This window comes from Anomaloglossus baeobatrachus, chromosome 7 (genome assembly GCF_048569485.1).
Source record: "Anomaloglossus baeobatrachus isolate aAnoBae1 chromosome 7, aAnoBae1.hap1, whole genome shotgun sequence".
Classification (NCBI taxonomy): Eukaryota; Metazoa; Chordata; class Amphibia; order Anura; family Aromobatidae; genus Anomaloglossus; species Anomaloglossus baeobatrachus.
Window position 1 is genome coordinate 10,276,015 of NC_134359.1, and position 14,593 is coordinate 10,290,607.

The 14,593-nt window shown below is 47.5% G+C and overlaps 1 protein-coding gene across 1 annotated transcript; it reads right to left on the reverse strand.

Annotated features, from left to right (window-relative positions):
* Window positions 1–3,982: 3,982 nt before the first annotated feature.
* Window positions 3,983–11,175, reverse strand: INHBB (inhibin subunit beta B). Its single transcript, XM_075317021.1, has 2 exons — window positions 9,641–11,175; window positions 3,983–6,950 (listed from the first exon to the last, which is right to left on the reverse strand). Exons 1-2 carry the CDS (start codon window positions 10,182–10,184, stop codon window positions 6,178–6,180), a joined length of 1,317 nt encoding a protein of 438 aa, XP_075173136.1. The 5' UTR covers window positions 10,185–11,175; the 3' UTR covers window positions 3,983–6,177.
* Between the last annotated feature and the right edge of the window lie 3,418 nt (window positions 11,176–14,593).

A 14,593-nucleotide genomic window follows, 5' to 3' on the forward strand; every position in this document is an offset into this window, starting at 1 on the left:
TACAAGACGAGGACGTGCATCAGTACACAGACAGATTAGAATGTTTTCTGGCAAAGTCAAAAACTGATCAACAGGGTAGAGGAAAATGGATCACATTGTTTCCTTTAAGCGGGTCCAGGGCCTGCCCGGTCATCTGTTTTAGAAACTATGTCTCAAGAAGGCCAAATATCCAAGGTTCATTACTAATTCATGAGGATTGTAAGTCATTGTCACAATTTCAATTCACAGCAGTTCTTAAAAAATGCCTGACAATATTGGGAGAGTCTCCAAATGCATTCACTTCACACTCATTTAGGATAGGAGCAGCCACAGAAGCTGCTAGATGGGGCTTAGGGCCTGACATAGTTAAAAAAAATCGGGAGATGGGAATCGAGCAGATTTAAGAGTTACATTCGATTACATTTATTATAAATGGCGTACATGTATATATATGTGTACATTGTGGTAATCTTATAGTAGTTGTGTCTTCATTTAGACAATTGTGTGATAATTGTGTTTTTGTTTTAGCTGAACAGCAATGCCTGGTTTGGATCATGGGACATTCATTTGTTTTTTGGGGGGCCTTACGTGCAGCAGTCAGGCCTAATGGCAAACAGTTGGGGTTGCCCAGTTCCTTGGCACGGGTGACATGGATAGGAAAGAGGGGAATGCAGTGGCATCAGCTGTTAAAAGAAATCCAGTATCATGTGGAGTTCTACCGCCCCCCGGACGTCTTACTTATCCATTTAGGTGGTAATGATTTAGCAATAAGAACATCAAGACATTTAGTTAGGAACATAAAGCTTGATATGTTGAATTTATGGAGGTCTTACCCAGAAACAGTGGTGGTCTGGTCGGATATAGTAGCTAGACAAATGTGGAGAACAGCGCGATCAGTGGCTCGCATCAATAATACAAGGATAAAGGTTAATAAAAAAATAACAAAATTTGTGTTGGAAAACGGAGGGGTGGCCATACGTCACCAGATGCTGGAAAATACAAAGGAACATTTTTGGAGAGATGATAAGGTACATCTTAATGACATTGGCATTGATATATGGATGTTGGGAATACAAGAAGGAGTAGAACGAGCCATTAAGTTGTGGAGGAACTCACTCTTGTAAGGTGTCACAAGAGCGAGTCTTGGCGGGATGTGGTTGTTTAAACCCCCTCTTTGTTGGTTGGAGAATTATGTTTTTAATGGGGTCCCTGGGCCAGAGCTCAGCGGACAGTGGAATATGGGTCCCTGGGGAGGAGCTCAGTGGACAGTGGAATAGATGGGTCCCTGGGGAGGAGCTCAGCGGACACAAGGAAAATGATCAAGGGGTATACCCAGATTCCCCCTTGAGCTAGGTGTACACGGCGGAGGGGGATATGGGGCTGGGATTTATAACAACCACATCTCTGGGCCGATAATCTTGTTTTTTCTTATTGATGTTTTTTCTTATTAAAATAAAGGGCTGCTGTGGCCAAAATTTTAATCCATGTCACGCAGTGTGTGGTGTCTTATTTATTAGATTACCAGGAGCGCAATTCACTAGTCCATCAGTCAAGCAGAGTGAAGGCAGATAGACGTAACGTACATGACTGAGGCAGTGATAGATCCAGGAAAGGGTTAAGGAGTAAGGGATGGGGGTTTTTACCTAAGGAATGTGGTGGTGGGCGAGCAGGAGGAGAGATGGGGGCAGGGGCCATATAAGAAATAGGTCCCATGTTAAGGTGTCATTCCTTTGTCCTGGACTTAAAGACTGAACAAGCAGTTGTCCCACCCACCCTCCCTATAATAAAGGGAAATGTATCAATATCAGGACTTTGCAACACTGTCAATATTCTAACAATGTTATTGGTATTCAACATCATCGGTATTTTATCAACATTATTAGTATTGTATCGTATTGTATCAATTGTTATCAGTAATGTATCCAAATTGACAATGTCATATCAACATATTAATATTGTATTAACATTTTAATATTGTATGTTACAGCAGCATTTGGCGGCGGCGGGATGTGGTTGTTTAAACCCCCTCTTTGTTGGTTGGAGAATTATGTTTTTAATGGGGTCCCTGGGCCAGAGCTCAGCGGACAGTGGAATATGGGTCCCTGGGGAGGAGCTCAGTGGACAGTGGAATAGATGGGTCCCTGGGGAGGAGCTCAGCGGACACAAGGAAAATGATCAAGGGGTATACCCAGATTCCCCCTTGAGCTAGGTGTACACGGCGGAGGGGGATATGGGGCTGGGATTTATAACAACCACATCTCTGGGCCGATAATCTTGTTTTTTCTTATTGATGTTTTTTCTTATTAAAATAAAGGGCTGCTGTGGCCAAAATTTTAATCCATGTCACGCAGTGTGTGGTGTCTTATTTATTAGATTACCAGGAGCGCAATTCACTAGTCCATCAGTCATGTAGACCAGAATATCTTGTAGAACTGCATGTTTCTCGCTCGCACGATGCCGCAGGTTGTGATGTGTACAAGGCAATATAACCAGGGATGACCCAGGCGGGATCCCTCTAACTGCTATAAATACACTGGGCCCCATTTATCATAACTGTCGTGCACAGCAGCCAATCAGTGCTCAGCTTTCATAGCTAGCTCATAGCAGTACATCCTCTGTGATCCATACGTGATTTATTGCATTTCTGGTGTAATACACACACATTTTGTATATAATGGACACAGTGACAGCTGCTGCGGAGTTGGAGACTTTGTTTGCACATTCCCGCTCCGTGGATTGTCACCGACATGCACGATCACCACAGATTTCATAGGACATTAAAAAAAATAAAGTTATGTAAGAAGCATCTTAGAAAATGCCGAACCTCCGGCAGAGCACAGGGAGACTTCCAATCACTACATTTTACACTGTGGGAAATGATAGAGCTTGTAAAAGCGAAAACAAAAAAGTCTAACTTCTTTTCACTATATCCCATGAAGCATCATGTCAGAGCGGCATTTTATAATGTTTCCCTCCCAGGGTGGCGCTTACTTGTCACATTTTGACAGATATTTGCTTGAAATGAACATCTTGTAAGATATCTATGTAGAAAACGTTCTGATACTGCGAGATCAAGGAGGGGCTTTTGCATTGTGCAGGTAGGATACATAAATGATGAAGGTTTGACATTTCTCACAATGTACCTGTTGGATCTTATATGGTAAAATAACCTGATATTCCTCCCCGGAGGCCATCATATCCGCTCTGGGAAATTCAACCCACTTATAGCTAAAAACACTGTATTCGAGATTAATCAGAACAGATACAAAAGGAGACGTGGAGAGAGGCCAGAAATAATTGACAACTGCACTTGTGATACACATTCCCTATGGAGCAGAGATCTGGGAAATAGAAGCCTGAAGATTTATTCCCACCTTTATAGATGGGTATTCTCAGATAACATTTTTGGAAATTGCTTATTTAAATTTGCAGCAATTCTTGAGATATTAACACTTTTCTTTTGTTTGCTGGTTGTTGCCTTGGAGACCGACCGCTGCGGCAGTCTAGAATGTAAACACTGCGCTGAAACTTGTTGAGATAAAGATATAGCAGAGCACGGACCACCTTCAAAACAGCGCTTACAAGCTCAATGTAAAAGCTCGAGAGCACATTCTGCTCCTAGCAGTGCCAGCAGCGGTGGTTGGTCTCCAAGGCAAGGAGTTATAAATGAAAGAAAAGTGACAATATCTCAAGAACTAATGAAAAATGTTAATACACAGTAAATTACAAACTGGCTTGTATTTCCAAGCATGATCCATTCGTACCTATCTTTGAAGATGGGTATAACCTGTTCATGCAAATAAGTGGACTTCCTCCTGCTTTGCATATTAACTTTGTGGGGTTTTAGCCCAGGTCACTGCATCATTTGTGAAGTTAACCTTGTAATATTCCCAAAACAAAAAACACAAGAAACATTTGGAATGGTGAAATAATTTACAAAATTCGTGGATGTTGCACAGTGCCCACATCCACCTGAAATACAGAATGGAGGACAGTAATAATATATCGTGTTTAGAACAGTTTATTTATTTAGACTGTACACAATAAGGAAATGCTGTGACAGCGAATCTAAGGGAACAACGTTTGGTTTTAAATTATTATTATGTAACAGAAGCTAAAGTGAACGTCTTATTAAATAAACAAACATTAAGTTTAGAAATGCGCATTTCTTATACTAAAATAGTCATGTTCGCTCTACATTCCATGTGTATAGAAAAGAAAAACAAAACAAAAAAAAAACAAACAACAACACATTGGAATGAAACAAAATAAATGCATTGGTTTTCCGCGCGGGTCGCAGGCCCACCGGAGAGGCAGCTACAGGTATTTACAGGATACATGAGCCTCAAAGCTTTACCGTTACTCTATCACGTTGGCCTCTTTGGTTCCAAAATGACGTATAGTACAATGAAAAAGTCTCTTATTCGGTCGCTATAAAAATATCCATTTATTCTCTCTTACAAATGGCAGTTGTGGCTAATCATGCATCAAATCAGTGCAAAACGTTAAACAATCCTTCGCTTAAAAAAGAGAAAAAAAAGCGAATGATTTTATTTCAAGTATAAAAAAATATATATTAGAAAATAAAATAACTTCTGTCTTGAGTTCATTGTGCCCGGTATCGTTATTGAAATGCATAGCTCGGTAGGTTTACAACAGTCATTCAGCTCTTTCCAAATTCATCAGTCTCCACCTCCCCCCAATCTGATGTGGTCACATACGGGGAGATGATATTCCAGATCTTAGCCAGTCCTCGATCTGATACACTACACATCAGTCCAGGTTTCCAAAAAGACACCCGACCACGGTACGATATAGATCTACAGATGTAACCGATGACAACTTATCCTTTGAAGTTACATTGGACGCCAGCTGCAGTCCCATGTAAGTGCACGGATATAATAAGTCAAGACGCAGAAAATAAAATGATGATGAACTGAATTCTGCTACATCTGTACACATATATACATGGCGGAGATGGTCGGAGCATTCAGCCTGCCAGGGTCCTGGAGCTGTCGGCCCTCAGGTGATACCACTGCTCATTCTGATGATACAATCATATACCTTGCGGAACTGCTGACCTTCCCACGAGACTCCAGTTATAACAATTCTGAAGGGATATGTGGGTATTTGCGTACTGAGGATTTTAATATCCTTTTATTTCTACCAAATGCAAGTGATAATACAACAAGTAATTGCACGGCCGGGTTAGAATAAGTACCGTAGCTGTATATTTCACCGCCTGGACCGCGGTGAGCTACGCTTTGCAGCATGGAATGGCTTAAGTAAAATTAAGTGCACTGTCAAGTACCATGATTGCAGGTAGTAATAAAAGCAAGTGCTGCGGTTGAAATGCGTACCTAGTGGCTTGCAAGTGCTGTGTTGTCTGGAGCCCCCCTCCCACCCCTGTCATTGGACACAAGGGGGTGCTTTTTTATCCATCTGTACCTTCATCTGGATTCTCCCTGTTACTTAACCCCCTCAGTGCAAGATGAAATTGCAGAACAATGATTTAGCAGGCCATTGTGTTATTAAAGGGGTTACAAAAATAATATATAAATATATATATTTATAAGTATATATATCTGTATATCCATTCCAAAGTCTCCTGTACATGCCAGCTTGTGCATAAAGTAACAAAGTCCCATCCGTCCATACAGCAGAAGAGCAGAACGCTCGCGGTCCCACTGCTGCTTTCCAGACCACATATAGTTCATCATTATTCTGCGATTAATCCACAGTCAGATGCATAAAAGAAGTTACTTAAAGACGACCAATACTGGGCTGCCCATTATTCAGCAATAACGTAACTATACATTCCTCGCTGCAAGTGCTCGAAGAGGGTCTCAGAAAGCCGGGACCACCCGTACCCTGCAGGGTCCACTTCCTCAGCTGGTCACTATAGAAAGATGTCCTGGAATGTGCTATTTTCCATCCCTTGACACATTACACTTGACCGAAAGGTTTATGGAAACCTTGGCTTTCTCCTCTGGTGTCACAGTGTTTACGGATGTCTCAGTGAGTGGACATATGAGCTGACAATCTCATAAGCCATGTTTTGTAGATGCTTGTGAGGACGATAGGTCGCCCCCTAGACTGGCACTCGTCTCAAGTTATCTCTCCCCCCCTAGCGTCACTGTGACACAATATCCCACTGGTTGAAGTACGGCGAAATTGGTCATTGTCCAGTGACTTCAATCACGCACATCCACATTCCTCCACGATCATGTTAGGCACATCCCTCTTGACAATATTGTACTCATCATCGAAGTACAGCATGGACATTGTACTTAATTTTGTTGGAATACAACAGGAGTTCACGGTCCCTGGATTCAACCCTCGCATCCTGTACTGATTCACCACCGCCGTGTGAAAGGACGAGGCAGAACCTGGTACACCAGCCAGGTAGGCAGGGCAGCTCCCCTCACAGTAATTGCCATAGTACCCCGATGGTGCTATGATCCAGTCATTCCACCCTATGAGCCGAAAGTCAATATAAAACTGCTGCCTACAACAGAGGTTTGTACGTCCGTCACACTCGAGACCTCTTTTCCGTATCCGATGCTTATTGTCAGCAAGCCTCGCATGAACCACCAGAAAGGGGCGGTGGGATTCTTCTCCAGGATCCACGTACACTGGGATTACAGACCATTCCTCACAGCCATCACATTGAACTTCTAAGTTAAGCCTGCGGTCGCCCTTCTCAAAAAGAGCTTGGATGGTATCAGTCAAGGGCAACGTGTGCCATCCGCTCCGCCTAACATCTATTCTTTTCTCCACCAGACTCATCTTGACTTGGTCAGCTGGATCTTGGAAATAAAGTTTTATTCTGATTCTGCGCCTTCCGCCTTTTTCTACAACATCAGGTAGTTTGAGGTAAAGCCAAAGGTTGGACTGAGTAACAAACAAGTTCTGGTTCCCTTCATTGGAAATAATGAATGACAGTCGGACTCTGGAAGCAGAGACGTCATCTGCAGAAAGTAGAAAAAAACAGGAATGAAGTACAATAGCCATGAAACAAAGAAGCGCTGCACTTAACTAAACATCAATGTTTTACCAAGAGAACATTATGAAACACCGAAAAATGTGAGCTCCTCATTCCACAGTCCACGAGCCCCATCAAGCCCCGCTGTCACATGTCCTCTCCCACTCGTCTCTGAATATCAGGTATGGCAGGCGCACATTCATTACCGAGAATTATAAACTCTTCAGCGTCATTCACTGACACATGCAAAGGATAATAATGACAATAAACAGTACAAGCTTAAAGAAAAGCCTGCAATGAGTCCATTTACTTTCATAAAGTGCAGGAATATTTGATGGGCAGGGAACCCTGCAGAGAAGAATATATCCATATCATCAGATGGAGCCTTATCGAGCAAAAGATTATGTCCCCCATACAATAGGGTGCAATCCCCGAATATCCCACAGGATAAGATATAGGAAGAGACAGATCTGAGCATTGTACCCAGGGCCCAGGTATTGTGGAAAGTGCAGATTAGTCTGTGGTCTTCTATGGGGCTGTGGTGCATGATATCTGAGTGCATCAGCCCCACATCCACGGATATAGTGTGACACCCTCACCTCTACCTGTGGACTTCATCCACTTTCCATCTATTTCTGCTCAATACAGTCTGCGCTAATCTGTATTGTGACCTACAGCATCACTCCATATCTGTGTCAATACTGTTCCCGGTCTCTGCCCTCCTGTGCCATGCCTCTTATACCTGTATATCTTGCCGCCTGTATACAGTATACACTACAGTGTCCCATGTAAGCTATCATACGGTTTGTAAATGCTGTCTATATCCCATACAAGCTGTCCACATCCCGATATCATGTGGCATTATTACTCTGACCAGACTCCATAAATTATTCCATTCCTTTCCTTGATTCAATTTTGTTCTAGTCCATGTTAAATCACATTTAGTGATGAGTGGGCACTACCATGCTCAGGTGCTCAGTACTGGTAACTAGTGATGAGCGGGCACTACCATGCTCAGGTGCTCAGTACTGGTAACTAGTGATGAGTAGGCACTACCATGCTCGGGTGCTCAGTATTGGTAACTAGTGATGAGCGGGCACTACCATGCTCGGGTGCTCAGTATTGGTAACTAGTGATGAGCGGGCACTACCATGCTCGGGTGCTCAGTACTGGTAACTAGTGATGAGCGGGCACTACCATGCTCGGGTGCTCAGTACTGGTAACTAGTGATGAGCGGGCACTACCATGCTCAGGTGCTCAGTACTGGTAACTAGTGATGAGTAGGCACTACCATGCTCGGGTGCTCAGTACTGGTAACTAGTGATGAGCGGGCACTACCATGCTCAGGTGTTCAGTATTGGTAACTAGTGATGAGTGGGCACTACCATGCTCAGGTGCTCAGTATTGGTAACTAGTGATGAGCGGGCACTACCATGCTCAGGTGCTCAGTATTGGTAACTAGTGATGAGCGGGCACTACCATGCTCAGGTGCTCAGTATTGGTAACTAGTGATGAGCGGGCACTACCATGCTCAGGTGCTCAGTATTGGTAACTAGTGATGAGCGGGCACTACCATGCTCAGGTGCTCAGTATTGGTAACTAGTGATGAGCGGGCACTACCATGCTCAGGTGCTCAGTACTCGTAACTAGTGATGAGCGGACACTACCATGCTCGGGTGCTCAGTATTGGTAACTAGTGATGAGTGGGCACCACCATGCTCGGTTGCTTGGTACTGATAACAGGCAGTTGGACACTCGGATGGGTGCAACTCATGTACCAAGTATAATAGAAGTCTATAGAGAACGCAATCATTTTTCAGGACGATTTTCAGAAAAGTACTTGAGTTACCCATTGACTTCCATTATACTCAGTACAAGAGTCAAACCCATCTGAAAGTCCAACTGCTCATTAGGAGTACTGAGCACCCGAGCATGGTAGTGCCCGCTCATCACTAGTTACCAGTACTGAGCACCTGAGCATGGTAGTGCTCACTCATCACTAGTTACGAGTACTGAGCACCCGAGCATGGTAGTGCCCGCTCATCACTAGTTACCAGTACTGAGCACCTGAGCATGGTAGTGCCCACTTATCAATAGTTACCAGTACTGAGCACCCGAGCATGGTAGTGCCCGCTCATCACTAGTTACCAGTACTGAGCACCCGAGCATGGTAGTGCCCGCTCATCACTAGTTACCAGTACTGAGCACCTGAGCATGGTAGTGCCCGCTCATCAGTAAATTACCTTCCTCACTGTATGTACTGTGTCTATATACCCTGAATTCCTTCTCCGTATACTCTGCCTCGATCCCTTATGCATTTTGCCTATATAACCTGTTTGATCCCCCTATACTCAGTGCCTCTACACACGTTTTCTCCCTATACATTGTGCCTCTATACTGTTACCAGTCCTAATACACATTGTCTATAATGTCCTTAGGGAGCCCCCTATACCATGTACCCCATCATCCTACACATGACACTTAGTCCTTCTCCTATGTCCTGTACCTGTAGACTGAATACTGCTCCATACAGTGTACACGAGCTCTGGAATATCCTGTTCCCCTATAAACGTCACCCTTCTCTACATACTCGGATCGTCCTGTACCTGCCATTCGCACTGCTGTGCAGACCCCTTGCCAGGTACTTCAGTGGGGTGTCCTGTGCAGGGCACCTACCTGCTTCTGCGAAGCTGATGATCTCGGAGGTGGCACTGTGCTCGGGGCTCTCGGGGCCGGACATGCCGTGGCCGTCCAGGCTGGGGATCTCCAGGCGTCCGTCCTCCCGCAGGCGGCCGGCATGCAGCTTCCTCAGGGCAGTCAGCATGGCAGCTCGGGGCACGGCATGAGTGATGTTCGGCCGCTCCCGCATCTGTAGCCGGGTCAGAATATGACGCTTCACCGCCTCCACAAAGCCCTGCTCCATTCCAGCCGCCTCCTCCGGGGGCCGAAGCCCGCATGAAGCGCAGGTGTTTGGGGAGGAAGACGGGGGAGGATCGGGCACTGCTGTAGGGCTGCCGGCTGCACACAGGACCAGGAGGGCAAGCAGAAGCAAGGTGCTGAGCTGCGGAGCTGACCATCTACCCTGGAGAGCCATGGTGCTGAGCCGTGGAGCTGACCATCTATCCGGGAGAGCCATGGTGCTGAGCCGCGGAAAGGACGATCTACCCGGGAGAGCCATGGTGCTGAGCCGCGGAAAGGACGATCTACCCGGGAGAGCCATGGTGCTGAGCCGCGGAGCTGACGATCACCTCCCTCTACACAGATCCACGGCTTCCTTTTCGTGTCCTGGGGACTCCACAGTACAGGAAAAAGGGACTCCCCAAGATAACAAGCAGCAGAGATCCCTCAAACCCTGTGATTTAGCCAGGACTCCTATAATGTTTAGGATCTGGAGGTTCCCAATGCCAGATCCCCTAAGTCCTATAATAGCTTTAACAGATTTCTGGAATCTCTTTACTCCTGGTCAATGTTCTGCTCTTCGATCTCTTTGTGATCTCCCAGGTTGTGCAGTCTCCTCTGTGATCTCCCAAGTTGTGCAGTCTCCTCTGTGATCTCCTAAGTTGTGCAGTCTCCTCTGTGATCTCCCAAGTTGTGCAGTCTCCTCTGTGATCTCCTAGGTCCTGCAGGCTCTCTCTTGTGATCTCCCAGGTTGTGCAGTCTCCTCTGTGATCTCCCAGGTCCTGCAGGCTCTCTCTTGTGATCTCCCAGGTTGTGCAGTCTCCTCTGTGATCTCCTAGGTCCTGCAGGCTCTCTCTTGTGATCTCCCAGGTTGTGCAGTCTCCCCTGTGATCTCCCAGGTCCTGCAGGCTCTCTCTTGTGATCTCCCAGGTTGTGCAGTCTCCTCTGTGATCTCCCAGGTCCTGCAGGCTCTCTCTTGTGATCTCCCAGGTTGTGCAGTCTCCTCTGTGATCTCCTAGGTCCTGCAGGCTCTCTCTTGTGATCTCCCAGGTTGTGCAGTCTCCCCTGTGATCTCCTGGGTCTCTGGGTCCGGTGGCTGCGCTTCTGGTAGCTCCACGTGCGCGGTGTGCCGGCTCGGGCGCTGGGAGCCGGCTGTGCAGTGCGCTGTTCCCCGCAGCTTTGCCTGTCACTGCCCGGGTCCGGCTTCCTATTCGTCACTCGGCGCTTCCTATTTATCCCGTGAGAACCTGACACAACACACGACACAGGACTCTGTCACAAGCTGTTTGCAAACACTCAGCTCAACCAATGGGGGCGTAGCAATCATGGGGGGAGGGGGCATTACATACAGGTCATTATACCCCCCCCTCATCCCAATTACTGGGGAGGAGCACCTTATAACAGGACCCCAATCCCACCATCACCAGGGAAATTCTATATACAGGACCCCGATCCCCGAATAACTGTGGAAATTACTACATTAAGACCCAATCTCAGTTGCTGACCCTCTCCCAAGGTCAAGGCTGTCAATGCTACTTTTACTTTTCTTCAAAATGTCCTTTTCCGTAATTCTACAGGTGTCCTGATAAGATCTGAGCTGACACTGGGGGGAGGGGGTGCAGGTCACTTGGAGCCTGGACCAGATCTGTGTGTGCCTAGTCTGCAGATGGACTAGGAGCACATCAATGCACTGATACTTTGTAGCATATTAGTGTTATGATACTTTGCAGCACATCGACAGTGCAGTGATTCTTCCACTCAGGATTTCCTAGCGCTAGACAATTGTTAGCAGAGATGTTACTTTTCACTTTATGAAGCTTCTTGCCGTGCACCCTTCACATAGCAGTCATATACAATACATTATTATTTGTATGTTATGTACCAGCTCCTATTCCAGCATCAACAGTATAACAATATAATTACTTTTTTCCTTGCATGTGACCCGGACTGAAACAAATAATATTTTACTTGGCCACCCCCCTCTATTTGGATGAAGACGGGTGCTATTACTGGTGGTAACAATGGCCCCATTCTTGGCATTATCCGCTGCTGCCATTATATTCGCTAGCATTTTAATCCTTTTGTAATAATAGTTTTTATTGCTCTTTATTAGAGGAGCAGCCGGATGCAGCAGGTTGATTTCGGTTAAAGATTAGCTGAGAGCGCCACCTGTCTGCCGCTGCCAGTATAGCGGGTGCAGGTTCAGTGGTTCCAGATCACTGGTGCAACCTGTGCAGCCTCAAGGGGCCAAGAGGTCAGGGGGCCACTACCACCTAATGAGCAGCAAGGAGCTTTTGTCACAGACCCAAGAGGGGCCCATTTAGGATTCTTGGCCTGGGGCTCCCTTCTGTCTGTGGCTCATACTGCTCAGAGTTAGGCCCTGTGCCCACGGGACTCTACCTGCAGATTTTGCTGTGGAAAACCTGCAGATTTATCTGGATTTTCCAGATAAATCCGCAGGTTTCAGCATGTACAGAGACTCCCCATGGGGAGTGTCTGTGTCCATGCTGCGGTATGTGCGGCTGCAGAACATGCTGCAGATCTCCCGCACATAACTGCATGTCATTTATTCCTGCGGAAATATCTGCAGATGTCCCACCTCTCCACTATGGAGGTAGGGCCGGGACTTCCGCAGGTAAGTCACATGAATGTCCGCAGGTTTACCGCAGCTATTTCACTGGAATCCCGCAGCAATGGATAGCTGCGGATTCCAGGGATCAGCTGCGGGAAACCTGCGGCCGTACCTGCAGATATATCCGTGAGTACAATGTCCCGTGGGCACATTAGGGTACTTCACTTTTTAAAAATTCTATCATTTGCTGTTAAATTCACAATCAGTCTCTATAATTTAAAAATCTAATTATTGATATCAAGTGTCACTCAGATTTCATTAACACGGTGCTGTACCATGCTGCAGGCAGGTATGGAGCCGCTGTACATGAGCACGGCGCTGTACGGTGCTGCAGGCAGGTGTGGAGCCGCTGTACATGAGCACGGCGCTGTACAGTGCTGCAGGCAGGTGTGGAGCCTCTGTACATGAGCACGGCGCTGTACCATGCTGCAGGCAGGTATGGAGCCGCTGTACATGAGCACGGCACTGTACGGTGCTGCAGGCAGGTATGGAGCCGCTGTACATGAGCACGGCGCTGTACGGTGCTGCAGGCAGGTGTGGAGCCGCTGTACATGAGCACGGCACTGTACAGTGCTTCAGGCAGGTATGGAGCCGCTGTACGTGAGCACGGCACTGTACAGTGCTTCAGGCAGGTATGGAGCCGCTGTACGTGAGCAAAGAACTGTACGGTGCTGCAGGCAGGTATGGAGCCTCTGTACATGAGCACAGTGCTGTACGGTGCTGCAGGCAGGTATGGAGCCTCTGTACATGAGCACAGTGCTGTACGGTGCTGCAGGCAGGTATGGAGCCGCTGTACATGAGCACGGCACTGTACGGTGCTACAGGCAGGTATGGAGCTGCTGTATATGAGCACGGCGCTGTACGGTGCTGCAGGCAGGTATGGAGCCGCTGTACATGAGCACGGCACTGTATAGTGCTGCAGGCAGGTATGGAGGCGCTGTACATGAGCACGGCACTGTACGGTGCTGCAGGCAGGTATGGAGCCGCTGTACATGAGCACGGCGCTGTACGGTGCTGAAGGCAGGTATGCAGCCTGTGTACATGAGCATGGTACTGTACCATGCTGCAGGCAGGTATGGAGCCTCTGTACATGAGCATGGCGCTGTACCGTGCTGCAGGCAGGTATGGAGCCTCTGTACATGAGCATGGCGCTGTACCGTGCTGCAGGCAGGTATGGAGCCTCTGTACATGAGCAAAGCACTGTACGGTGCTGCAGGCAGGTATGGAGCCTCTGTACATGAGCAAAGCACTGTACGGTGCTGCAGGCAGGTATGGAGCCTCTGTACATGAGCACGGCGCTGTACGGTGCTGCAGGCAGGTATGGAGCCTCTGTACATGAGCAAAGCACTGTACGGTGCTGCAGGCAGGTATGGAGCCTCTGTACATGAGCAAAGCACTGTACGGTGCTGCAGGCAGGTATGGAGCCTCTGTACATGAGCACGGCACTGTACAGTGCTGCAGGCAGGTATGGAGCCTCTGTACATGAGCACGGTGCTGTAGGTAGGTATGGAGCCGCTGTACGTGAGCACAGCACTGTACGGTGCTGCAGGCAGGTATGGAGCCTGTGTACATGAGCACGGTGCTGTACGGTGCTGCAGGCAGGTATGGCGCCTCTGTACATGAGCACAGCACTGTATGGTGCTGCAGGCAGGTATGGAGCCTCTGTACATGAGCACGGTGCTGTACGGTGCTGCAGGCAGGTATGGCGCCTCTGTACATGAGCACAGCACTGTACGGTGCTGCAGGCAGGTATGGAGCCTCTGTACATGAGCACGGTGCTGTACGGTGCTGCAGGCAGGTATGGAGCCTCTGTACATGAGCACGGTGCTGCAGGCAGGTATGGCGCCTCTGTACATGAGCACAGCACTGTACGGTGCTGCAGGCAGGTATGGAGCCTCTGTACATGAGCACGGTGCTGTACAGCGCTGCAAGCAGGTATGGAGCCTCTGTACATTAGCACGGCACTGTTCGATGCTGTAGGCAGGTATGGAGCCTCTGTACATGAGCACGGCGCTGTACAGTGCTGCAGGCAGGTATGGATCCTCTGTACATCAACACGGCGCTGTACGGTGCTGCAGGCAGGTATGGAGTCGCCATAC